This window comes from Phoxinus phoxinus (assembly GCF_949152265.1).
Source record: "Phoxinus phoxinus genome assembly, chromosome: 12".
In the NCBI taxonomy this organism is placed as follows: Eukaryota; Metazoa; Chordata; class Actinopteri; order Cypriniformes; family Leuciscidae; genus Phoxinus; species Phoxinus phoxinus.
In genome coordinates, this window is record NC_136887.1 from 20,714,719 (window position 1) to 20,742,174 (window position 27,456).

The 27,456-nt window shown below is 37.7% G+C and overlaps 1 protein-coding gene across 1 annotated transcript in view; it reads left to right on the top strand.

Moving 5' to 3' along the window:
- il12ba (interleukin 12Ba) overlaps positions 1-27,456 on the top strand; it is a 176,178-nt gene that overhangs the window by 31,711 nt on the left and 117,011 nt on the right. Inside the window, exon 2 of the mRNA XM_079630871.1 lies at positions 26,676-26,725. Coding sequence (XP_079486997.1) covers positions 26,703-26,725 — 23 coding nt within the window. The 5' untranslated portion in view covers positions 26,676-26,702. The remainder of the gene's footprint in view (positions 1-26,675; positions 26,726-27,456) is intronic.

Consider the following 27,456-nt stretch of genomic DNA (forward strand, 5'->3'; position numbering starts at 1 on the left):
ATTAATTTTTAAATAATTTATGCTTGAGAAAATCAACAACTATATTTCATACAACTAGATGTGAGCATTATAAACACAAGCATGTCAAACTTTACAGTTATAATAACATTATCCAGATTACACGACACAGTGAATACAACTAAGCTTAATGCATGAAGCTGTGGAAAGATTTATGCTCCATTTAGACAAGCTGATTTAATAATAACTTTCCATTTATGTAATGCGTTGAGTTTTACGTTCAGAGCAGACGTTGTGTATATTGTATATGTCTGAAAAGCTTGTAAGGTTATATTGTGTTCAAGACTTTAATTTTAATCATGTGATAAAAGGCGTTTTATTGCTTTAGGGCTTTTATGAAAGCTAACATTTTGTTATGAAGGTCTCATTAAAACTGTTTTAAAAACTTTTTAGAAATGTTTTGCTACTTCTAATATATAGATTTTATTTTACCCCTGTCCCTGACACAGCTTTGCATTCTTTAAGATATAATTCTGAAATAATTCACAAAACTATGATATTAGAAACTTTATTCCAAATATGTTTAAAATGTGATTTCTATAGCTTTTCATTTCAACTACAGAAGGCTATTAAATACATAAATTATACATAATACATAATTTGAGATGTGATGGAAATAATAGTTTTGCATGATTTTATTCTGTGATGTAAATATATATATATATATATATTCGCTGTTAGTACACACAGTATTTAAAAAGTATCAAACTATTGACCTTGTGAAAAGTGTGTTACTGTAAGATTTGTACTAATGACAGATGAGAATGAAAGTAGCCACTTCAGAAGTTTATATAAAGCTCACTCTTCAGTCTCTCACAGGGCCAAGTATAATGTGAATGTGGGTCCGCATATTTGCCGCACATTGTCATTGGACAACATAGTCAAATCATAGACATGTTTCTGGGATAGGCACAAATCACTTCTCAGTGATAAAAGGTGGCATATATCAGGCATTAGTTTGGGAAATGCTCTAAGTCACCATCCGTTAGGGATATCTGCAGGTCAAATGTCTAGAAGTTGTAATAGCCCCACTGCTATTTTCATACTCTTAGATAAAGCACATGTCTGGGCGTCATTACAGGGTCTACAGGATATTTATTTTAAACCAGTGACTGAATATTGACTGAGAAAGTCTTGTCTAAATTATGGCATTTGCAGACAGTTGCAGCACAAAGCTTTAGGATGAGCTCATTGGCTTGGATAATTAGAAATACAACGCAGGAGAAGTTTTGTGACGGTTTACCAATGGACATAGTTTTAAAGTTTTTCTAAATATTGGACTGTAGACTTCTAACTCGCCTAAACAAGTTAATCCTAGATTGGATTTCAGACAGAATTCAGGAGACGATTTATTACCACCAGGGTCTTTTACGGTGCAATAGAGCAGGAACTGAACGCATTGTTGTATTAATTACAGGATTAAAAGATCATTATGTTAATGCTGATTATTTTATTTTAAATTGCTCGTTAAGGCAAATATCTAATCAGCCAATCACATGTCAGCACGTCAATGCATTATTTAGGCATGTAATCATGGTCAAGACAGTCTGCTGAAGTTTAAACTGAGCATCAGAATGGGGAAGAAAGATTTAAGTGACTTTGAAAGTGGCATTGTTGTTGGTGCGAGACGGGCTGGTCTGAGTATTTCAGAAACTGCTGATCTCCTGGGATGACCATCCTGATCCAGTGGCAGTTCTGTGGGCGAAAATGCCATGTGGATGCCAGAGGTCAGAGGAGAATGGCCATACTGGTTGGAGCTCATAGAACGGCAACAGTAACTCAAATAGCCACTCGTTACAACTGTGGTATGGAGAAGAGCATCTCTGAACGCACAACACATCGAACCATGAAGCAGATGTGCTATAGCAGCAGAAGACACACCAAAGAACAGGAAACGGGCTACAATTCGCACAGGCACACAAAAATCGGACAATAGTAGATTGGAAAAAAAAAGATGAGTCTCAATATTTGCTGTGACATTCAGATAGTAGGGTCAGAATTTGGCGTAAACAACATGAAAACGTGGATCCATCCTGCATTGCATCAAAGGTTCAGGCTGCTGCTGGTGGTGTAATGGTGTGTGGGATATTTTCCTGGCAGACTTTGGGCCCCTTAGTACCAATTGATCATCGTTTAAACACCACAGCCTGAGTATTGTTGCTGACCATGTCCAGCCCTTTATGAGCACAGTTTACCAATCTTCTGATGGCTATTTCCACCATGATAAAGCACCATGTCACAAAGCTCAAATCAGCTCAAACTGGTTTCTTGAACATGACAATCATTTCACTAAAGTCAAATAGCCTCCACAGTCATCGGATCTCAATCCAATAGAGCACCTTTGGGATGTGGTGGAAAGGGAGATTTGCATCATGGATGTGCAGCCAAATCTACAGCAACTGCATGATACTATCATGTTAAAATGGACGAAAATATCTGAGGAGTGTTTCCATCACCTTGTTGAATCTATGCCACGAAGAACTGCCGGCAGTTATCACCCTGTAACCCAGGACTGGTTGCCCACTGATGCTAAGCAGGGTTGAGCCTGTTTAGTACCTGAATGGGAGACCTTCTGGGAAAAGTAGGTTGCTGCTGCAAGAGGTGTTAGTGAAGCCAGCAGGGGGTGCTCACCCTGTGGTCTGTGTGGGTCCTAACGCCCCAGTGTAGTGATGGGGACACTATACTGTCAAAAAGTGCAATGTCCTTCAAATGGTCTCAAAAAATCCTAGTAACCCCGGCATCCTGGCCAAATTTGCCCATTGGTCTCTGTCCATATATATATATATATATATATATATATATATATTAGATTTTAAAACAAATTGGAAACTCTTTTTTAAATTTTAATACTATTTCACAATATTTTTTTACTTTACCGTAATCTCAGGTGAATGATTATTTTAATAACCAGGGCATATGGATGGTCACCTGATTTAAGTCAGAATTTTTCATTGTTACAGTACGTCATGTCAGCCTCCGATATATTCCTGTACCTGTAGAATAATTAGCTGAACGTCTCTTGCCAGGTGAACCAGATATAGAGAGTTGTGTGTGTGAAAATGTCATAACATACCACTCATATTGATTTCATGCTTGGTCATGTCTAATCTAGTCCAGCCCATTTGGGAGTTACTGTATGTTAGCATGGGTTTCATTTGATCACAAACTCAAAATACAAGTTCTTAAAAATAGTCTAGATCTCAATAAGGATGTGTACAATGTAATTTTAATTATATGTGAGTCATGTTTTTGAAATGTTTCGTGATAACCGTCGTTGGCTCCACCTGTTCTACCTGAGGCATGGTTGGTAGAGTTCACACATGTTTTCACTGAATGTTTTCCTCTTTTGGCACTCTCATTTATGTTCTCCTTCCTTTCTTTTCTTTCTTTCTGTCTTTTATTTTTGGGGTGAGGTCCATAATTCAACAAGAAAATAAATATTGAATTAAATCTGGCCTCCAATTAAATGCATACGGTCTGCCTCCTGAAGCCATTTTCTCAAGAATCCTAAACATGGAAAAATGATAAAAGGCTTTTCAGTGTGCAGTATTTTGTGCCTACAAAGCCCCCGTTTTATGAGCATTGTGCTGCTCTGAGCACATGATCCGTTTAGTCTTGCTGGGAACAAAAGCCTATTGACTTCATCAATAATCTGCAGCAAAAGATGTCTGTAATCAATACCATCTCAGCCAGATGCACATCCTGGGTTTCCATTTGTAGCATGACAGAACAACAAAGTCAAACGATTCTATTTGCATCTTTCTGTCATTGAGTGCCATTGATCAGGTTGCTTGAATTGGGTTATGGTAATAGGGTGTGTGAGCACTTCATCTGGCAGGTTGAATTAAGCCTTTTAATAGTGTTAAAATAAATGGAATGCAATGCAGATCATCAAGAATGTGAATGAAGTCAATGCAAAATTTACGTGGAACATTTGTATCGATTTGTGAACTGAGGTTGCTTAAAGATGGTCATTAAAATGGCATTAATAATTCAGAACTGCAGAGTTGTCTTGTTTTGTTCAATTGCTCTCACCAATGCTGCTAGAGTGACTTATTGTCAAAATGTAACTGTGAGATACAATATATTGGCATATAAATTAAAGCCATGAACTATTACACAATGTATTGCGTAACTGGGAGCCTATTGTGTAGTGTGAATGGAGTGAGCAAAGCCTTTAGAATGGTTTAGGGAACACGTTTTATATATAACTCTTTTCCAAGGTAAAGAAATTAACTATGATTTGAAGTTCTGTCTGGAAACAAGATCAGTGATGTGTTAGATGTGAAGCATTATGCAACTGTGTCTGTTGTGTCTGCAATATTTAAATTTAGTGCAGTGTCTTCCTCAATGTTAAGATGAACCAGATGTCATCTGGCCTTTGTACTCCTCCTTGTGTACTTGGCCATTAATAGTAGGGCCTAAATACATAGACATGAACATAGAAATCTTCTGTATCTGCTGTGGATGGTGGGTCACGGGGTCTCTCTCAATTTGGTTCATTCTGTTACTCTTATGCTTTATTTGAAATGCATTTGATTCCTTGCATGTGGTGTTGTGAATAACTTGTTCTCTAAACTGTCTACCAAGCATCATTTTAGTGTAAACTGCTCTCTAATACAAATATCCTTCAAGCACGTTACAGTATGTATCATGTGGATAACTTACCAGTACTTTTTGTAAAGAAAAACAAATAATTGAAGTTTACAATGGCACTTTGATGGAAGCTGCATGAAAAGATGTGTAAACAGACCTGTATACACCGCAGAATTTTGGACGAATCTGGGAGTATCACTGACCAGATATGGGAAATACCACGGCTCCGTATACTGCCGAAAATGTACTAATTCGGATGTATGTTATTGAGGTATTCTTCAGTGCAGCAGCCATTTGCTGCCATGCCAAGTAATTTTCAGGGGACATTAACAACTTTGTGCCACTCTGCCCTCCGCTTTGATTGTTAAACTGGATTGGCTGCTTTGAAGCTAAACCCACCCCCTAACCAGACATCTATTGGCCCACTGAGCACACAGACTTTCCTCGATAGTCATTTCATTGGTAAACTTAAAATTGATCCCACCCAGAACTCTTACAGAAAATTGACTGTATTAGTTACATTTTAAATATATCCCTCCCCAAAGCCTTACAGGTGAGTGGTTTGATTGGTTGCAGGCCAGGTCGGCAGAGAGAAAAAGTCAAGTTTAACCAATAATTGATTGTTTGTCTTTTATTAGGGACAATTGTATCAAAAGTATCAAAAACAGTCAGAAAACAACAATTTCAACAGAAAACAACATTCTAAATGTCGATAAAAAACTATTGCGAAATGATGGCGTTTCCATTAACCGATGTTATGCGACTAAAACTTAATTTTTCCTTCTCATGAGAAGTCATTCCAAAGATCATGGCAACGAATGTTGGTAGGTTTATATATTGCAGCCGCCACACTAGCCATTATTATTAATTGAAGGAGATAAGTCATTATCCAGTCATTAATGGTAAGGAAAGACACTTAAACTGTGAGCGGCACATATAGCCTACTGTATGAGGTGTTTCTTTGGCGTTTCTCCCATTTCTGCTTCAAGGTCTTAGTTGTGGCATTTCTTTGAGGTTCTTTTACTTTTTTGCGATAAATGGGAGCTTTTGCAAAAATTACGTGTTTCCATTAAGCATATTTTCAATTTGCGCAATTTGAAGGGTATAATGGAAACGCGGCTACTGTTGCTCCTGCATTAATCCACATCAACAACATCTTCCTCATCTTACATTGAGCTCCACCATTTCTGTCCTCCACTGTTGACCTCGTCCCCAGCTACTGCAAAAATAACAGTAATGTAACCACTGACAATACTCACTACAGGCTAATAGCCTATTTTAAAAAAAAAAGCTATATTATGTAAATTTCTACACTTCCTATTGTGACTTTCATTGGCTTTTTTACCACAACCTTGATTGAGTCTTTCAGCTGGGCTTTTCCAGAATGAAACAATGAATACTTAACTCTTGGCCTCATTATAAATCTGGTAGGATACCTGAAATGCATAAAATGTTTAGTAACAGAAAATATTTATTTGGATTGGTAAAACATATTAGTAAAAGATATTAAAAGATTGAAAGAACCTTCTGAACGTCTTTGAGATGGGATTAAAATTGTTAAAATCAGGATTTTCTTCTCTTTTTTGGCACAACCTCAGTCTCCTGGAATCATTTAAAATACTGTGGATAGCAGGGCACCAAACATCGAAGCAAGACTTAAATAAGCTTATGGGAATAGGATCAAGCAAGCAAAGTGGTAGATTTCATGCTAGATACCTGCCTTATGAGAGCCTCAGAATCAATCTGTGAGAAATGAGTGAGAGAAACACCAGCAAACCCAGATGGACGAAAGAGTGAAGCAGTGGAATCAGATGTGACAGAAATTTGTTTGCGAACATTTTAGAATTAAAAAAACTGAAGAAAGGAATTGCATACCTGTTGAGAAACAGGCAAGGTGGTAACAGAATTAACTTGAAGCAATCTATTTATAGTTTGGAACAAGTGTCGGGGATTTCCTTGATTGTTTACAATTGTCTGAGAGAAATAAGAGGATCTTAAGAAGTCCACTGCGTGAGAAAGAGAAGGAGACACATATACACATTGAGTTTTTGGGGGGCATTAATAACTATTTGTAGAAATACAGCTTGAGAAACCACTTTTTCACATACACCATAAAGAACCAGGTCTTAATTTCTGTTAAATAAAATGGAAAGAATGATGCCTTCACATTATAAATCATACATAGAAATGTTCTCTAATGGCTCTGTCAAACGTGATAAAGCTAGCTATATTAGAGTTATTTTGAGGCTGTTACTTTATTAGAGTTGTGACTCTATTTATTTGAGTTATTTATTTTGAGGCTGTTTTGTGAAACTTCCCTGGCTCACCCCCCTCCCTCCATCTGAGAACACAGCAAGTGCCTTAACTGCCAGTCATTAACATATGAAAGGTCTTCACACCTGACAGCCATCACTCCTCACAGCCAGTGTTTCAGCTGTATGTCCATGATATCTCATGGATTCCTGTATATGTCAGTGTACTCCAAGTATTTCTGGAAACTTGCTGTTCTGTGTTACTTGGCTCAGGTATTTTTTCCACATACATCCCGCAAACCTGAAATTACACAGCAGGTTACTATGGCCAGATATTCCCAGATTTGACCCTTTTCATGCAGTGGGATTGATTAATTGATTTATATACTATTTATATTAATTTGACATAATAAATATTGATTTTGCTGGATTAGTGCACTTTTTAAAAAAAAAATGTAAAGGTTGCAACCATATTGGATCTCATTAGTAGCCTTTAGGAACTTCAGCTTATTTCCAGATATTTTAAAAAAAATAGTTCTGTTTGTTCATTTGTTTGCTTGGATGCTGGCTTTTTTTATTTATTTTTCATCTTTATGTATTCAGAGCAGTCAATACACTCTGTGCCTGTCGAGCTGAATGCTGCTGAAATACCGCATTTCATCTGCATCCCAAATCTGTCTCATGCCGTAGACATCTTTACAGCTGCTGATGGCAATGCACATTCAAACACTTTTGAGCAACATATTTGTTTGCCTATGGTTTGACTTCTGTTCTGATGGAGTAAGTGACTAAACCTGTAACTTAAAACGGATCAAATTGAACATAATTTTTTTTTGCATTCGTGAAGTAATTACTTATTCAAAATACCTACTCAAGAGATTATGCGATTTCAGACTCAGGCCCAGTCTTTTTGCCACTGGGTGTAACGGTAGTGACTCCTGCCTTCAATTCGACGAGTGGTGCTAAAAATTTAATACTTGCATTAGTTGCATTTGAAAATAATGTACACCTTCACTTAAAGGGTTAGTTCACCCAAAAATTTAAATTCTGTCAGTAATTACTCACCCTCATGTTGTTCCAACCCCGTAAGACCTTCTTCATCTCCGTTCATCTTAGGAAAACAAGTTAATATATTTTTAATGAAATCTGAGAGCTGGCTCTCTCCTTCATAGGCTGCTAGATAATTGCATTAGTAGAAAATGAAGGTAACACTTTATAATAACTGCACGCTATGAATCATTAGTTAAGCATTAGTAAACAGTTAATTCATCATTATAAAGCATTAATAGACATTAATAAGCAATTTATAAATACAGCTATACATGCTTTATACTTGATTTGAAAGCATATATCTAATGTGTTTAATCATTGTATTTTCATACTTTATTAATGATCAATTTATCATTTCTAAGTATTGCATTATTTACAGACCAGTTATTTAGGAGTTGTCTGTTGTCATACTTTTACTGAGTGCTTTGACTGCAGTTAAACTTAAATCAGCTTGTTGTTTAGAAAACATCCCTTTAAAATAGCTTCCCCAACACTGAATGTTATAGTATAATACACCAATACAGTCACCAGCCACCAAGTTCCTGTTTTCATCACAGACAGACTCTAATGACCCTATAGAGGACACAATAATCTATTCAAAAACCTCAAATGTTGACCTTAACTTTTATATTTAAAAGCACTGCTGCATGTGTGATGTGATGTTAGACATGATTTCTGGGAGAGCAGCTCACTCTTGCTGACAAGCTGGCAGGATTTATTTTTACATCAACATTTTCCCAGCATGAATTCCATAACATAGTCAACCAGGCCTCCCCACCTCTTTCCGCACTGCCTCTTGTTTAATTCCTGCTGCTTTGTTTGCCTCAACTATAAGCACCAATTTGCATGCTTTTAACTCCCATTCCCAACCCAGTGCCTGTGAACAGAGGATGGCTGCTTCCTGTTTCAAAGGGGCTGAAAGGAAATAAGCCATCTTTGAGTTTGAGAAGCATTCGTCTGCAGAAACGGTTGAGGCAAGTGCATGGAAGGAAGGAGGTAACAGCCTTGTGTGAGACACGAGCTGTTACGTGGAGAGAGAGTCCAAACCTGAGTCCTTGTCTATACTCTACTACAGCCGACTGTCCTATTAGCAGCCGATTAGATGCTCCACATCCATTTCACGCTTCGGTGGGCACGGTAGAGAGGTTCTTGATTTGTTGTTTTTGCTGTTTTCTTTCAATACTCCGCTCTATCATTATGTGTGTGTATAGTGAGTGCATGTGTCCTTTACTCTCTTCCCAGTAGTTATACTGAAGCCATCAAATGCCCTCTGTTGTCTCAAGATGCATTGAAGTAGGACATTGGGTTCTTACATCCCTTCCTTATGCTTGTCTCTAGTGTTTCGGTGCATATTTCTCAAATATTGACTTTGGAGCAAACTCATATTATGTTCAGTCGGGTTAATGAGTTGAAGGATAGTCTAGGCCACTCTGTTTAAGCCTCTAAATAGATCCTAATTGCCTCAGTGGTGTGGAGTCCATAAAGTGTCTGCATAATGGCCATTGACTGGTCATCAGAAATATCATCAGGCTAACTTATGCCCCCACATTTACAGCAACGATAAAACGATGTGTTGTATCACTGACCTTCAATTATCTCTCTCTAAATGTCAAACCATCCAGAGGTGTTCGAGTGCAGCATTTCTCATTGATCTGTGTTCAACAACAAAGCTAGACTAATCAATCTGAAGCATATAATACGTCTAATTTCATTGTGATATTAGTAGTGTTGGCAAAGTTCTAGAACTTTAATTTGAATGACGGAAGTACCCGGATTTTGGCGTGTTCGCATCGCAGGAACTAGGAACGATTTTAGGAGGAACTAATTTAGCTCATACTTCAGAGTAGGGTCTAATCCAGCACTATAGGAACTATCTGTGACGTTAGTGTACGCTGATTGGCCGAACCCAACACCAGCACCCGCCAATTCCTTTTCAGATACTGTCTACTTTCTATGTAATAACATATTAGACAGGACTGTTTGACGGATCGTAAACTAATGAACACAGAGAATGCGAGCACTGTGTACTCAGGCTCTGGTGTTCTCAGCGCCGTCAAAATAAAGGTCTGCCGCACCGTCAAAATAAAAGTCACAACAACATGCACAGCATACGTCACTTCCTACTGGCGGTGCGAATGCAACCAGGAAAACGTTCCTAAGGAAACCGTTAGTTCTCAGGGAACCACCCTGGTGGCTAATTCCTAGAACTAAACTCCTAGAACTACCTGGTGCGAAAGCCCCTGGTACAGTAAGTCTAAAACAATACTCAGGGTGCAGAAAAATGCAGAAACCACTTTCAGAGTTAGTCAATACACACGTGGTCAAATCCCATTTGTAGTTTAATACCGACAACTCCACGTTTAACACTTAAGTGATTTAAATGATGACATTTAAAAGGGATAGTTCACCCCAAAGTGAAAAATAATGTATTCACTCTAATGTTTTTCCAAAACTGAATTACTTTCCTTTTTTTCTGAGGAACATAAAAGAAGATATTTTGAAAAATGTCATAGTGTTTTTGTTGTTGTTTTTCCATACAATGGAAGTCTATGAGTTTCGATGTTGTTTGTTTCCCAACATGCTTCAAAATATCTTCCATTGTGTAGGCTACTCCAGATGAAAGATATGTAATGTGAACGGGACCCTATGGAAGGTGAATATTTAAGCTTCATTTGAAAGTGCTTGAAGGGCCTTCACATTTTAGTTAGAGCTGTGAATGAGCGATTGTTTTAACATAATCGAAACAAAGTCTGCCTTGAAGTGCCTTCATCGTAAAAACTTAATGTGTCCCAGGTATGACGCAAAAAGACTCCTGCTAGACTCCCTGAGGTGATTGGTCTGTTAACGCTGAAAATGGTGTGCAATGTGGCACAGTAAGAGGCACTCAGAACATACAGTATTTAATATATATGCACAATATTAAACCTCTGGTTATACAGATCACTGGATAATTATTTTTTTATTATGACTGATAACGGATAATTGCAAATATTAAAATTCGACTTTTTTGGCAAATTGAATTGAGTGTAACAGAGGCCAGCTAGTGAGAGCTGTGTAGGTAAACCTTACTCCCCTGATGTCAAGAGGCGCATTAGCGACTAATGCTAGTTAGTGTGTGTGTGTGTGTGTGTGTGTGCATTCGTGCGAGAGAGAGGGAGAGAGAGAGACTATCCCTTTAAGTTTAGAAAGATTAGACTTAGTTTTTACAACAACAAAAAAATTGCTTTTAGCCTCATTTACATAAGCACTTGAAAAAAATCATCCAACACTAGCTCAAACTCCCTGCTGAGTTAATAGCCCTACCAACTTTATGACCTCTGGGATCAACAAATAGTTTGTAATTTCTTTGTGGACTGGATCCTGCTGAAATATGTGACAGAATCAGTGAGAAATACTTTTCTAATGGATTTTTTTATGGTCAGGTTTCATGGTGAGTTTTATGGTAATAATTGTTTTCCGCTTTTTTTGGTTATAAAAAAAACTCTTCTTTTTCTGCATTTCACTTCTGTTCTTGTTTAGTTTATGCTTAAAAATGGCATTGTGTCCTAAACTATTTTTGACTCTACTTTCGATGTTCCTCATTTGTAAGTCACTATGGATAAAAGTGCCTGCTAAATGATTAAATGTAAATGTCAACCACGGAACACACAGCACAGAGACATGTACAGCATTTAAGAGTGTACATACAGTGCTTGACAGTATACATTATGGCCATGGGTCATACTGTAATATGGGCACTGTGACATGTGAGCAGTGTATTCAAAGCAGTATGTTGTGGTTCATGTTCAGTAGGGGATATGTATTTCCCAGTGAAAACATGTGGTGTCACAGGTTATGTTCAAGTTTTGACATGAAGCTGTCCAGAATGGCATGGTGATTCTGTACAAGGGTTGACTGAAACTTCCCAGCACCATATTGAGGTGTTTGTAAGCTGAATATATCATTCATCCAATCAAGTTAAAGAGGATGAGGGTGCCTCTCATTCACTTTATTACTGCAGATGCTATTTTAAAGTATATTGCTGCTTGTAAATTATAAAAGGATTGCTGGTGGGTCAGAAGCTGTCATGCTTAACAACTTTGATACAAACAACACTCTTCCATGCAATTACATTCACGGCAAGCAAATGAAGAAGATAAATGCTTAACTGGATGTCCAATTTAAAAAATCACTGCAAAGCCCCCATAGTGGTAGTTTTGAATTAATCTTTTAAGGAAATTAATCATTATCTCCTATTGAATGATTTTTTGTCTCGTATTGAATGATTTCTAAACAAACAACTTTTTAAAGATTTATTTTTAATGAATTGATTAAATGAATCATTCAGTGATTCAATCATAACACGCCAAAATACAAATCTAGCCTGCAAAAGGGAAACTGAACAGATTGCCATTGAGCTTGTATGCGTCAGATTAAAAATATTTGACTCACTTGGATGAATCAAAATCTCAAATCACTATTACTTATGTGCTGCCCCTAAAGATTGATTGCTCAAAACCAGACCAAATCAAAATATTCTGTGTCAGTTTTAAGTGAATTGACCCATACTCAGAATTCGTCCTTTGCATTTCACCCATCCATGTTAGTGCACGCATATTAGGAGCAGTGAGTAGTGAACACACACATACACACACTCGGAGCATTGGACAGCCATTTTTTCTGCGGCACCCGGGGAGCGATTGGGGGTTAGTTGCCTTGCTCAGGGTGTTGAGGGTGGAAGACATTTTCCTGTCGGTATTGAGGATCGAACCTGCCACCTTCAGGTTACAAGTCCGACTCTAACCATTATAGACAAAAATAGCTTTTTTTGTTGTTGTTGTGCTTCTTCTTGTTCTTGTGTTTCCTTTTGAAGCACGTTTGAGTCAATGTGACCGTTGCTTTTTTAATCAAAGCTCCATGAGATCCTCCCATGCATGAAATCACTGAAGTTACATGTGCTGCATTCCAAGGCCTCTTCCACCTAAATCTGCTCTGTGTGTTCAGGGGAATGCAGAAGTAGTTAGGGTTGGTACTCTCCATGCCTCTGGCAGCAGTTTACCTTGTTAATCAGGTCGCTTTGGCTCCAGATACTAAAATAGACAGACATCACAACATCTATGAGGCAAGGATTTGATGGGAGGACATTACAAACTGCCTGATTTCCTAATGTTATGAGTCACATCATATCCGTCAAGCCATGAGACTGATAGTGCTCAGATAGGTCTTTATTTAATGACTTTAGTGTTTCTCTCATGGTCTTTTTTTCACTGTGCCATTAGCTCAAAACTCATAATTGAAGTAGGCTTTTATTTGATTTTTCCTTATCTTATTGAAACTGATTATAACTTGATATTATGCATACCTTTACACCTCTTTCAAACCATCTCTCTGTCCAGAATCCTTACCTCATGATCATAAAGCTGTATTTGTTTAGCTGTAAGTGGAGACTGCCAAAGTCCTGCCCCAAAGAACTTGCCTGTCTATGCTCAATAAAGGGGTCTGGTTTCCTCTATATACAGATCTTTGCTTTCCTCACCGCACTTAACTGCATACAAAATATTTTTTGGGAATCCGGTCCTTTGGATGGACCAAACATTGTCCTAATGTAGTCATCGGTTTAAAATACATGGATGTTAGAATGTTATGCTTAGAGAAAACCCTTCTCAGTTACTCCAGCCAAATAGGGAATAACCATGTGGTTTTTCCAGACAATACGTACCCTTTTTCTTGATTGTTTAACTCTCCATATTTGTCTTGTATGGGATTTAATAAATGCACTTAAGGCACATTTTTTATAGCATTTGCTTGCTGACGTTTGCTCTTTTATTTTATGTTTATTGAATTATTTATTCATTGTTTATCTTGTGCACTGCACTTTGAGAAGCTGCTTTTTAAAATAAGGTTCATAATTATTTAGCAAGGGCGTTTTAAAAGTGTCATAAGAGCTATAAAACGCTGTTTTTTTATTTATATTTGTCAAATAATCCTAAAAAAATAATAATTTGGTTTTCACAAAAATATTAACTGTTTTCAACGTTGATAATAATATGAAATGTTTCTTGAGCAGCAACCAGCATATTAGAATGATTTCTGAAGGATCATGTGATACTGATTTTTCAGCTTTGCCATCACAGAAATAATTTATATTGTAAAATATATTAAAACAGAACGAATGTAATTTAAATAGTAAAACTATTTCACAATATTACAGTTTTTTTCAAACAAATGCAGTCTTGATGGGCATAAGAAACTTATTTCAATAACACCGGAAAAAAAAAATCTTTTAGCTTTCAGCGATCCCAAATATAAAACATGAATGAATTTATCTAAGCTCTTTGTCATCCTCATTGATCAATCACTCACATTATGATTAGTAAATAAATAAGGCATTTGTTTGCATAGTAAAAGTCATATGTCCTGTTCTTTGCTCTGAATCCAATTTGACAAAACATTTATTGCCTCCAGAGAGAGCGAGAGAGGGAGCGGGCATAGCTCCTGTACTTTGAGCAGATGGAAATAACCTTTTCCCAGCAGCATAGCTGATATCATCATCAGCAGAAGAACCCAGGCAGTCGGCACAAGTGGTCTGTTACCTCTGTGGCCTGCCATTATCTACAGGAATGCTGTCTGTTATCTCAACAGCACCCTATCAAAGCGCACTATTACACAAGCACAGCATGAGCAAGGTAAGAAGCCCTCGCTAATGTCATTTGTACAGATCTGTGAGAAGCTTAATGAATAAAAAACACATCCTGGTCCATATGTATTAGTATAATATGAACAATAAAGTCCCTTCTTCCTTATTTAACAAAGGAGAGCTGATGAAAAGGAGACATTGTTAGATGAGTCAGAGCTCCTTTGGTACAGAACTCATTGAGTGGATTGATTGAGAAAATTGCTTGTTGAATACAGGGCTCCCCAATGTTCAAAATGGCAGTCTATATTATTTCAATTTAATTTTTTTAATTTTTGGTCCTCCTTAGTCTAGTCATGCTTGATTGAATAGAGATATGGATTAATAGACCAACAGATTGATGTGATTCTAGGCTGGAGTTTTTGCCAGGGTTAACGGATTGGTGACCGAGTGAGTTTGAAGGGGCAGATGGATGACTAATGCACCATGATTGGAATTGAACTGCCATGGACTGAAGTCTCAAACTCAGACACGAGCTGCAAAAAGTAGATGAACTGTATCAACTGGTGAAAGTTTGGCTTGGCAATGGATACTAACATTTATCTTTGTTTGGCCAAACCAATAAAACATTATGCTTGCTGACTTAACATACTCATACCCTTAACAGAAGCTGAATCGTGAGTGATTACATAGGGTCATCCAGGATATGGGTGTTTCTTAAACTTTTGACCTTTTAGTGTCCCAGAGGTTTAATTTTTAGTTAGTAACATTTCACCATTTTTTTTTTGAATGAATATTTTTGTTTCTTTTATATGAAGGTCCTTATACTTTTAAATATGCTTTTTAGTCATATAATTAATATGTTTTATTCCTTTTCTATGCAGACTTTTGATCTTAAATTATGAAAATATTGTTAATTGATTAAAACTTACATTTTTTTTTTTTTTTTTACTTTTTACTAAATTCTTTTACTTTTTAATGAGAGTCCACTGAGGCGAGCTTATTGAGAACCCAATTGTAGTTTTTATCAACAAATCTTGAACAAATATAAACATAAACAAACACTTGGCTTGAGAATAAACATGAAACAAACTGGAACATGGACATAAACTAACCAAACAGAGTACCAGCTACAAAGCTAGACAAGAGACCCTGTCCCAAATGGCACACTTCATATGCACTTTCGGTCTTGTGGACTTACAATGGCTGCCGCGTGCACGTGTCTGTTAAGTCCGTGAGACCGTAGGATGTCCCATTTGTCATTTTAGCTCTCAGAAGGGTGCTCGCGAGCTCTGCGGTCGATTTGCGCTCTCGATGTGCACTTTTGCCGAGCCCGCACTGATGCGCATTTTGCAGCAGACTTCTTCCCGACAGTCAAAGCGGCGTTACGTCATGAAAGTGCGGACTCAGAGGAAGACCGCGAGTGCTTAGGGTGCCATTTGGGACAGGGCCAATGTTAACATGAGGGCTATTTATACACAGAGACTAATGACTAACAAGGAACACCTGTAAATAATCAGACAATGAACCAATGAGAAAACAGGACACATGACCAGAACAACCATGAGGACAAGGGAATCACATGACAAAACCAGGGAACCAGACTTCGTTCCACTCCCAATTTGTATGCCCTTTACTCCCTAATTTCCCTTTCGTCTCGTTCACTCGGATGTGGGTCATTGCTTATGAGTGCTCACTACTGGCGGAACTTGCATTTAAGGTTTAATTGGAACACACTAATGGAAATTCACCATGGAGCTGATTTATCATTTAAACCCCTTTTTATGTATGAATTTATTTTATGCACCATTCTGTATGCATATAAGTTGTTGGAGAAAATATATAAAATCCATAGTAGGCTATAAACTTTGAGTGTGAACATAAGGTATCATGCGATTAAATCTCAACATTGTATATTGTACACAATTATGCAATTAATTATCAAAATAATTAATATATTATACACTACAGTTAAGTGCGATCTGCTGTGACGTCACAATAAAGTTAAATTGTGTCACTGCTTGAATTGTACATCGGAGTAGATTCCCTCTGTCAAACTCGAGGGGACGAGGGTTGAACTCACTTCAAAATGGTGGCAGGGATTCCCCCGAGGGGAATGTGAAATCGCAAGTGTACTGTATGTCTAAAATCGAAGTGGAACGCACCCCTGCCGCCATTTTGAAGTGCGTTCTACTTCGTGAAGTGGACGAGGGAAGTTTATATGGACAGACCCTCGTTCCCTCGATTTTGACAGAGGGAGCGAGTCTACTTCACGTACACTTCAGGCAGCTCCATATACCACAATGCAACACGAATGTGACGCCACCGTAGATCTCATCTAATCACCACCACCACAAACAACTCTATGTATATTAATTATATATATATTTTAATTTAAAACAACCTAAACACACCTATATACATTTGGATGCTGCATTAAACAAATCCTTAAAGGTGGAAACAAATTAAATAATAAATCAACTCCATAGCTGATTTCAAGTGATCAAGGGCTTAGGATGTTCCGATTCAGCCCATTGCAGTTTCTGCCAGTAGTGGGGACTCGTGCAACGTAAGCAATGACGAGTGAACGAGATGGAGGGAAGTTAGCGAGTGAAGGGCATGACAATTGTGGACTGGAATGCAGCCACTGACTAAGCCAAATTACAAAATAAAAGACAAAAAAAAACATACATGAACATGACATGATACCAAAGCAATGTTGAAGACATACCCACATACTTTTGTGTGTAAATGTGTGTACAGTATGTCCCATGTACCATTCCAGTTTGATTTATGACAGTCACCTTCTGCAGTCACATGATACTTTATCTAGAGTCTGGGAATGCATACCAGCAGGGCCACATAGTGCGAGATGTGCTCTAGTCAAACACTTTTTCATACGACACCATCGCCCATGTGGTTCATACAGGGACAACGAGACACGAGACCAGGGCATACTTATGCTGTTTGTACTGTATCTAGAGCGAAGTTTGTCACACAACACTGTCGCATGCTGAAATGGTGTGGTTACTGCTGGAAGAACATTGTGACATACCAGCAAGTTTTTAAAAAGAGGAAGGGAAATTGACACGAAGAGAAAGTCACAAATACAGACACTTGCAAAACAGTCTGGGACATGTTCTGAATCTAAGAGACTTTAGTAAAATATACCCAGCCTTTCAGCTTGACAACAGCAGGCTTGTTTTGGAAATTTTACTGGTGCCTGCCATCCTTAGGAGATGAGCCTAAAATCACGGATGCTGGGATACAGGGAAAACCATCTCGCCTGCTCATCCCTGTGGAGCGATTTTAAAGAATATACCACCTGTTTGTTTATATTTGTTTATGTGCGTGTGAGAGTTTAAGAGCAGATAGATGTTTGGTTATAAACAAGTCCTTGTTCCTTATTCTGTCAGTTAAGGAAGTTTAATGCCAACCAAATATGCTGCCTCTATTTAAAACAGCATATTGATAGCCAAAACAGTGTTTCCTTGGAGTATGTAACAAAATACACTACTGTATTATTACTTGAACACCATGGTAACAATATATGCGTGTCTAACCCGCATTTATCTGAGATTAACAGGTTTTGCCAGTCAGCTGAAACTGCTGAGTCACATTTCACATTTAAACTGGATAGAGGGAATTCAGTTTGTCTGTGGAATATATCAAGGGTTAATCAGATCAGTCGTAATTATTAGGATTTCATGTATCCCTGCACTGTTGAGATTTAACAATCAAATTTAGACCTGAGTCAGAGGTTGATTTAACGTCTTGTTTCTCTTCTCTTTGAAAGAAATGCACTATTCTGTACCCAGACTCACAGATGAAACTGAAGGACCGATATCTCTGCGGTGGCTCCTTCACATCCACTTTCATAAATCCATAAAATCCAATATGCATTTGATAGAGAAAAAGGTCAGAGATGTTAATAGAGAAGGACACGCACCATATAAAACGGCTGACCAAAGGTCCCATTTATCCCTTAATTCCATGTCCTTTTGTTCATTTACTTTTAATTCACGTTAATGTATCTCAATAATGAATAACTTCCAGCAAGCACATTCATGAATACCAATTATCCCTGCTGCAGAGTTATGACTAATGTGGCAAATGAGGGACAGGTGTGAGAATAATACATTAAGCCTCCTCTTGCTGGCAGACATGAGGCATGAAACTGGGGAGAAACACATACCCACTCTAAAGGGCTTCCAGATTTTCTGAACTCAAACCTGGCAGAAAGTAGGCCTATTATATCTCTTTAGATGTGAAATGAAAACCATTTGCATATGCAGGTTTATTAAACAGTCTATAGTGTCATGAAAAAAGAGTGCCTGTGGGTACATTTTTGCAAAATAGGATATTTCATTGCTTGTTGCTGGTTTCATGGCGGTTTCCAAGTGAAATTCTGGCACTAAATACTATTAATTTTTCTCTAAAACAGTTAAACGTGGCTGTGGCAACATTTTATTATGTTGGTTAATGCACATATTACGGCAGAGCGGAAATTAAATGGCACTATAAGGTTGAGAGTAACGTACTACCTGCATTAAACCATACACTAAACCTAACTGATAGTGTTAACAAAAGCAAATGTGAGGTAAAACGTATTTGCCGAAGCAGCCATGCCATTTTACTTTCCTTCTACAAAGCTTTGAGCTCTTTTGTTGTACTTGAGTCGACTCGCTCCGCATCTCAAGTGCTCAGTCAATCTGCCCCTGTAATTATAATTTGTGTGAAAGGGGAACAAAAATGTCGGTGTTTTACTGCCTCAAGTGTTCATTTCAGCTGGAAACGGCAGTGAACTCTACATATAGGTACATTTTTTCAGAAGCCAGAGCAGGGTGATAATTATCTACAAATGATAAAAACATTATTTCATTATTTCCTTACATTCATTCAGACATTCAATTGATGTTTAATTCTATGGCAACAGACAGAAATCATTTTGGAGATTGGATTTATGATGTATTAAGTGAGTTGTCCCTCACTTGTGGCCTGGCCATTGAAGAAACCGGAGGAGATTGTGTGAGATTGAAAGTAATTGTTCAGTGCTAAATGTACAGAAGGTGCCTCAACCTTGGTTCCTTCACGGTGCTAACAATGACCGACACGGCACAAGAGATTGGTCCACTGAAGAACAGAGCAGCTGTGGTGGGCTTTTTCCACTTAACGGTTCTGAAAAGCGTGAGTGTTTGTGGGTTTTGGTTAACCTTGTTAGTGAAAGATGAAAGGTCTGACTCATACAGGATTGCTGTTTTCTCAGCACATAAGACAGATCAGACATCAATGAACGCTTCTGAAGAAAACCGAACTATCAAACTCAAATTGTCAAAAAACTTTAAAATTAAAAACAAATGTTAAGAAAAGCAATAGTCTTGTCTACAAATGTGAATCTGAGCTTATTTTGGTTACATGATGTAGCTAATAATCAGAACATTTGAGAAATCACACATTTGAGAAAAAAGTGAGTAGTCTAATTTAACATGGACAGGACTAAGGAAGAAAGCACTGACCATCACCTCCATTTGCCACTGTAGGTGTTTCATATCTTTCCCCGGAGAGACGTGTGATTATGACATCATGCTCTCATTAAACCGTGTGCGGCCTTCTAATTAAAACTGTATAGAAGTCTAGTTATAGTGTTTGTACTATTACTGGTTTAAATAAATTGACAAATATGGAAATCAATGGACACATTTTCTCTTTGATTTGTCATTGAGTTAAGAGATAGGAGTTGAAAAGAACTGATCTTTAGAGTAGTTCAGTTCAGAATTAAAATTTTCTGATAATTTACTCACCCCCATGTCATCCAAGATTTTCATGTCTTTATTTCTTCAGTCAAAAAGAGATTTAAGGTTTTTGAGGAAAACATTCCAGGATTTTTCTCCATAATGGACTTAATTGAAGATACAATCCTTATTCCTCAGCTGGGATCCTGTAGAGCCATTTGAAGCTGTATTGAAACTGCAATCTGGACCTTCAGCTCGTTGAAGTCCGCTATGTGGAGAAAAATCCTGGAATGTTTTCCTCAAAAACCTTAATTTCTTTTTGACTGCAGAAAGAATGACATGAAAACCTTGGATGACGTGGGGGTGAGTAAATTATCAGGAATAGGCTAATCCTTTAACTGCACTTATTTGAAAGCCTATGGCTTGTGTGTGTTTTATTCACGCAGAAAAAATGCTTATTGGAGACATTAGTTCGGGATCTTGGATAGGCTTCTCAGTTTGATTACAATTCATTAAAGTTTTTTTGTTTTGTTTAATTATTACTTAGAAAGACACTTATGTATCCTTCCATTTATTGTAGTATTTTTCTCCTTTTTTGCCCCTTTTCAAACCTCTCAAATTGTGTCTGCATCAAGAACATCTAAACAATGTGAGTGATTTTCCCACCCTCACTTATCTTGTCCATAAATAATTCACACATTTTAATTTTGGAACAACAATCATTCATTAACACCAAATCATGAGGTGCTGATGATATAATTATATGTGTTTCTACATTATCATTGATGCTTTATTGAAACATGAATGGAGATGATAATGAGGGGTATTTACCAGGCCTCTTTTTGTGAATTAAACATGGCATGGCATTATACATAAATTAGACATGGCATTATAGATCTCTAATTGTAAAAGGTCGGTGTGTGTTACCTTCAATGACCCTGTCACGGATTCAGCGAGACCATCACTCAAGCCATCAACACCAGATTATCACACTCCGCCCACCCGTTCAGTATTCAATTCAATTCAATTCAAGTTTATTTGTATAGCGCTTTTCACAATACACATTGTTTCAAAGCAGCTTTACAGAAAATGCATTTCAAAAATATACATACAAAAATACAGTTAGTTAATCATGAAATTTAGGGCATAACATATCGCCGGCGTTGGGTCGTCTCTTCACAGGCGTCGAGTCGTCTCATCACAGGCGTTGGGGCATCTGAAGTCTCCATGAGAGGCTGGATACATAACTGGAGCTGACGAACTCTATTTGAGTTATCTCGGGACAGGCGTCCTGAGATAACAACAAAAAAAGGCAGATGGGAAATAATTAGCGTAGCTGCTGTTCATAATATGAATGCATTTGATCTGATTTAACTGTAGTATAAAAGGTATGAGATGCATCATGTGAATGCTTGGCTAGAGATGCGTCTTTCTTGGCTAAAGTATCACCAGAGTTCTGATCATCAGCACACCCTATTTGTACCGTCATTCTCTTCACCTCATTGTCTGGTCTCGTCTGACAAGCCCCACATACTCAACCCGATTACTCACCTGAGTACTTACCTGTATTACCTGATCCGTTCATCTTTGTCTGCCTGGATCTTCTGTTCACCAGCCTCCTGCGCACAGAGTCCTTCACCTGCACAGAGAACACAGTGTTACCTGTCAGCTAAGTCATCATCTCCTGCAATACATATGTTACTTAACCTCGTCTGTCCTCTTCTGTTTGTGTCACCACTATAATGAAGCAATTTATGTAACTTCCCAAAATATACACACAGAGAGAATGTCTGGCTTCATAATGTGGTAATTTCAATAAAAAAGTGAAATGAGTTTTCATATTTCGGGGCTAAAACAATGTAGGCAATTGGGAGAAGTAAGATGAATGAGTACTGTGACCTAATGTATTTTATAAACTCTGCAGTTATTATAATGAACTCATAACTAGATGCGCAATATAAAAGTCTTAGTGCAATGCCATGTATATGCTTAGTGCAATGCTATATCAGTGATAAATTCATGTATTTATATGGTCAGATAATCTAAATTTCTGAAAGTAGGGATTGCTGCTAAACACGTAGCGCCATAGAAAGATGAAACACTCCCGAAGCATGTCAGTTGTGTCTTTGATAGTCTTTAGACTGACTGACTGAAAGTAAAATGATCTCATCAAGCCACAGAATTGCAATCAATTCGGCCAATGGAAATGAGATTTTGTCATTATGTCTAAACCATGGTATAGAATAAGGAGTACATTTTTATAATGCAGCAGAGCTTTTCTTCTGTTCAGCTCTGAGATCCCACTGCTTTCCACATACAGAACACAAATCATTTACATTTTATTTGATTTTGTATGCTCAACACATTTGCATTGTATAGGGGGAAAGAGACCAAGTATTCTGTGTACAAAAAAATTATTAGAGTATTGTTATTAAGTATGCAAAATGTTTTATTAATTTGCATCAGATATGGAGGAAAGATACTATGACAGTAACAGTGTTTTGTATTGTTCCATATGCTATATGACCGGTATGGAAAGTAGAGGTTCCCTACGGTGGTCGAGAGCTCAACGTGCTGCAACTGAAGAAAACCACCCAATGAGACAACCTTTTTGCTTCGACAAGGGTGAGCCTCTCTGACAGGCATCAAAACGGACAAACAGCTGATCAGTGGTGCGCCATGAAGCAGTCCTCAACACATTCTGTCGCAATGCTCTCACTGGACACACGGCTGTCTGGGAAGCCTCTTGATTAAACGCCGCAAGCTGAATGGGTTGGTTCACAAAGTGATCAGACAACACTTTAGGTCGGAAAGCTGGATTCGGCCAGAGTGTAACCTGTTTGTTCTCAGGACCCCATCAGAGATGCGACTCACCGAGAGGGCATGAAGCTAACCTACTCTTCTGGTTGACGTTATAGCCAAGAGAAAAGCAGTCTTCATCAAAAGACTCTTAATATCAGCTTGTTCAAGTGGTTCATAAGGCGGTAAACGCAGGCTGTTAAGCACCATCTGAAGATCCCACTGAGTATGCACCGTGCCGGTGGATTAAGACGTACTGCTCCCTTAAGGAAAGCCACCACCAATCGATATCAAGGAAAGAGCTTCTTGAATTCAGTTGCCACGCGTTGAGTTCTCTCCTCCACCAGTTGAGTAAAGTTGGCAATAAATTCACAGATTCAAACTTCTTGGATTAATAACTCGTTCGAATCTGTGTATTGCCAACTTTACTAAACTTCGACCACCGTAGTGTTCTGTGTTCCAGTAACTCAAAGTTAAACAAGTATGGTATGAAATACTAAATCTGATTATGAAACTAAATGGGTCATTCTAGAATTGGTGCAAACTGCAGTCGCACAACCAAAAAGCACATTTAAAAATCATTCAAATATTTCTAATAGCCTATTGAAACCCACAATAATATTTAAAATATCAGTAGGCTTAATATATATGTACTGAACACTGAATCATTTATTTTGTGGTCGCTACCACAACATTACTGTCTACCGAAAATGTGCAGTCACAACCAAAACATCAACAAAGATGTTATGATGGTGTTTGGTATTGTAGCCTAATTGTTATTGGTTTACCTGTGGATTTTTTTAAAAATAAAATAGGAAAAAATATATTTACAAGGTAGATGTAACCTAAATCCAATATGAGAATTAACTGCACAATTACTAGAAATGTGTACCTTGGATATTATACAATGTGCATGAACAATTTGAGGGAAAATACACCATTTGTTTTCAAGATGTTTCCAACTCTGACTTTGAACCAATTCTGTAGAATGGCCCATATATGAAAGAAAGGCCATCCTTATTCAGTGGGTATTATATAATTTAATAGACATATATTTCCTACCTGTATATTTCTTCTGTAAAAAGAGTAGAAATGAACTTTAAATGTCATGCTGAGCATCTGCTTCAAACAGAGGAAATGGACCATTTGTACAGAAATAGAAAAGAAACCTTTACTCCGCCATCCATGAGCTCTTTTGATTTGTCGGCTTTCTCAATGTTCCTCCTTACTCCAAAAGAGCTGAAAGGGGGACACATTAGGACAAAACACTGGATAGCACAAACACAGCTCAGCTCACAATGCTATTATTGTCCTTTCTGTAAGCATAGCAGATATGATGCTGAATAGATTGTGTTTTACATTACTTTTATTTTATATTAAATTGGGTTGTAAAATCAACAAGATTTTAAAGGCATTATTGTGTGAAAATGTTGCAAATTCAGTTTTTCAGATCAAAGAAGTTGATATGACAAACTAACCTGACTGTTCGTTGACCCCGCAAAACCGATGCTGGAGTGTGATAATCACATGCAATGTGATCAAGGCAAGGAACTGTTAACATTCTCAGGCAATCGTTAATATTTTTTATACCTATGATGCAATTGAGTCATAAGATTCAGTCTGGACATTTGACTTCGGGCTCAAGTTTTTCGAATGATTTATTGTAGATGAGGATTTGAGATATGTCTAAATTTAATTTCAAGAGAGCAAGAAGCACTTTCTGGCTCATTGACTAATGTTTTCTGTTTCAGTTGGTGCTTTTGCATGCTAGCTATAGAGAAAGAAAATCGTTTTAAACTATTACAAGTCCTGCCTATATTAAGCCATCATTATTGCATTAGAAGCCACAGTTATACTGTAGATGTGATAACACATGAGCAAAAAGATGCAATGGTATATGCAGCAGTAAAAGAAATGTCACAATACAAAGAAAACGCACTAACTGTAATATTGCAACATCAAGTTTTTGCTTATCAAGTTTCTGTTTGGCCATTGATATTACAAATGTATTTAAAGTGTGTTTAAAATTCCAGTTGTACAGTAAGTGCTTTGTCTCCAAGGCACCGTTGGTAGCTACTGTGCATTGACATCGGTAGACATTCTTCTTAAAAAGAAATGTTTCACCGGCTTCTTTTCATTAAAATATCATTGTTACTTTATGTCTCTGCTGGGAAGTCATATCAAGTTATTTGGGTAAGGAATGCATGGGAAATTAAATTGATGTGTGTTTGTGTGTTTATTTAGTACTGGCGTTCCAGGAGAACAAGAGTTTCTTCTCTTGCACATCCTGATCAACAGAAGTGGAAGGGCATGAAAACAGCTCAAAGGCCGTGTCCCAGATGGCACCCTCAGCCCTTGAGGTCCTCCTCCGCAGTCCTGTCCCATATGGCACCCTCAGCCCTCGCCGTTGTCCTCTGTACTGTGCCACATGGGCTGTAAGGTGACAGTCCGCTGTTGACTTTTGCACCAATGTAAGCTCGTCAAAAGGGTTTAATGAAGATGCACACGAGAAGCTGGAGCACGAGAGTGAGCACATTCCAGAAAAAAAAACACCCTATCTCTTTACTCTTATTTATTCTGTTTTCCAGCAGAAATCGCAATGACAGCCTGGGTTACGCACCCACTCCACAGCCATAATGTGTGAAACAGGCCTCAGGGCATCCAGCTGTATGAACACCTACTTACATGCAACAATACAACGACCTGGTGACCTCCACTGAATTTGAGAACACTCTTTGAACATTAAAATGACAGATCACAAAGTCTTTTATCTTCAGACTCAGATCTGAAAATAGTCATAGTTCTACTTCGGACTTTCTAATTATTATTGCGTGAGCGTTTCTCTTTCAATATAAGATCTCATTATCTCCCTGAAAAAAAAAAATGAGCAAAAATTGTAGCTTTAGGGGTACAACAGCTTGTCATTGGGGCAGTAACTTTAAAGGGACATCTTTGTACCTTATTTAGCCCTAAAAGTTTCATAGCAGTACCTTAAGGGGACATAAAACTACTTTAAGGTACTATAGGGGTAGATAAGGAACAAAGTTGTTAAGCTGTTATAATTTTTGCACAAACATTGTTGCAAATTTCAGTCATTTGACTTATTTAGCTAAAAAAAAAAAATACACTGATAGTGAAATGGTATGCTTGTCTGACTTTTCACTGAACTCTTCAGTCCCTATTCTAGGTAATGCACAACATCATAGAGTTGTACAATGAGAACCAATCAGAGTCTGCGGAAAAGATGGGGACTGCAATTAGCAGTCAATGCCTCCTCTCATCTGTTAAATGGCCATTTAAATGAGCCTTGAAAAATCAAACTTTTGCTCACTTTCCAGTATGTTCTTAGCATATAATTATCAAACCCTTCATCACCTTGTGCTTGTGCCTCTCATTTTTGTTAGAACATTGATTTCTCACACCTAATACCCAATTGACGCCTCTGCCATTTTTAAATGTTTAAATATGTGATCAATTTGTATTATAAGATGCAAAGGTACATTGTGTAGTTGATGGGGAAGTCAATATGTCCCTCTCTGTCAAGCTGTATTATAGGCTATATGGCAGAGTGTGATAAAATGTTGTTTTCTCTTTTTTACACACCATATTTTACAGCACAACACACCTCAATGATTTTCTACCATGGCAGAGGGAGATATACCAAGGTAATTTGCATTTTCAAACCTGTCTAGAGTAATTTAAAAACTTTGTTGTGAAAATTCCCCCAGGCATATTTTTGAATTTTCGTCAAAGTCTCTCAGTTCATTTTCTCTTACCCAACCTCCCCCCCCCCCCCTTTTTCTTTTCTTTTCTTTTCTTTGAAGATTTTCCTAGTCTTTTCTTTTGCAACTTCTTTTTGAGAAGTCCAAACATAATAGTTCTGTCACAATGAAATACAATGAAGGGTGAGCACAGCTTTCCCTGGGCCCAATTCACATAATTTTCATTTTTGAGGTGAAATATTACTTTAAAGGGAAGTACTGGTACTTCAACGCACTTTAGATAAGGTCATTTTCAGAGAAGAAATCTTCAGTGGTGGTCTAGTCTAAATATTTCCTGAGCAAACGAATACCATTTTTCAATCTGTCTGCGGCAGTTGGAAGCAGGCAGCCACTTTCTTGGCCTCAATTCCTGAACCAAACCCTCAGGCTCACTGTGGTGCCAATCTGCCTTTACTCAGCTGACATCATATGTCATCAAAACAGAAACTAGGCCTATGTCTGCATTTTTCCCCCCAAAGCTTGGTGAGAAACATGGTAACCGATGAAATCGAGGCTTTAGGGTAAACCAAAATGTTTTATTAAACTTTATTTTATTTATTTATAGCTAAATGTATTTAGCATATTATACTTTTAACCTTTCACTGTGTGGTAACATCACTGTGATGATTTTACTT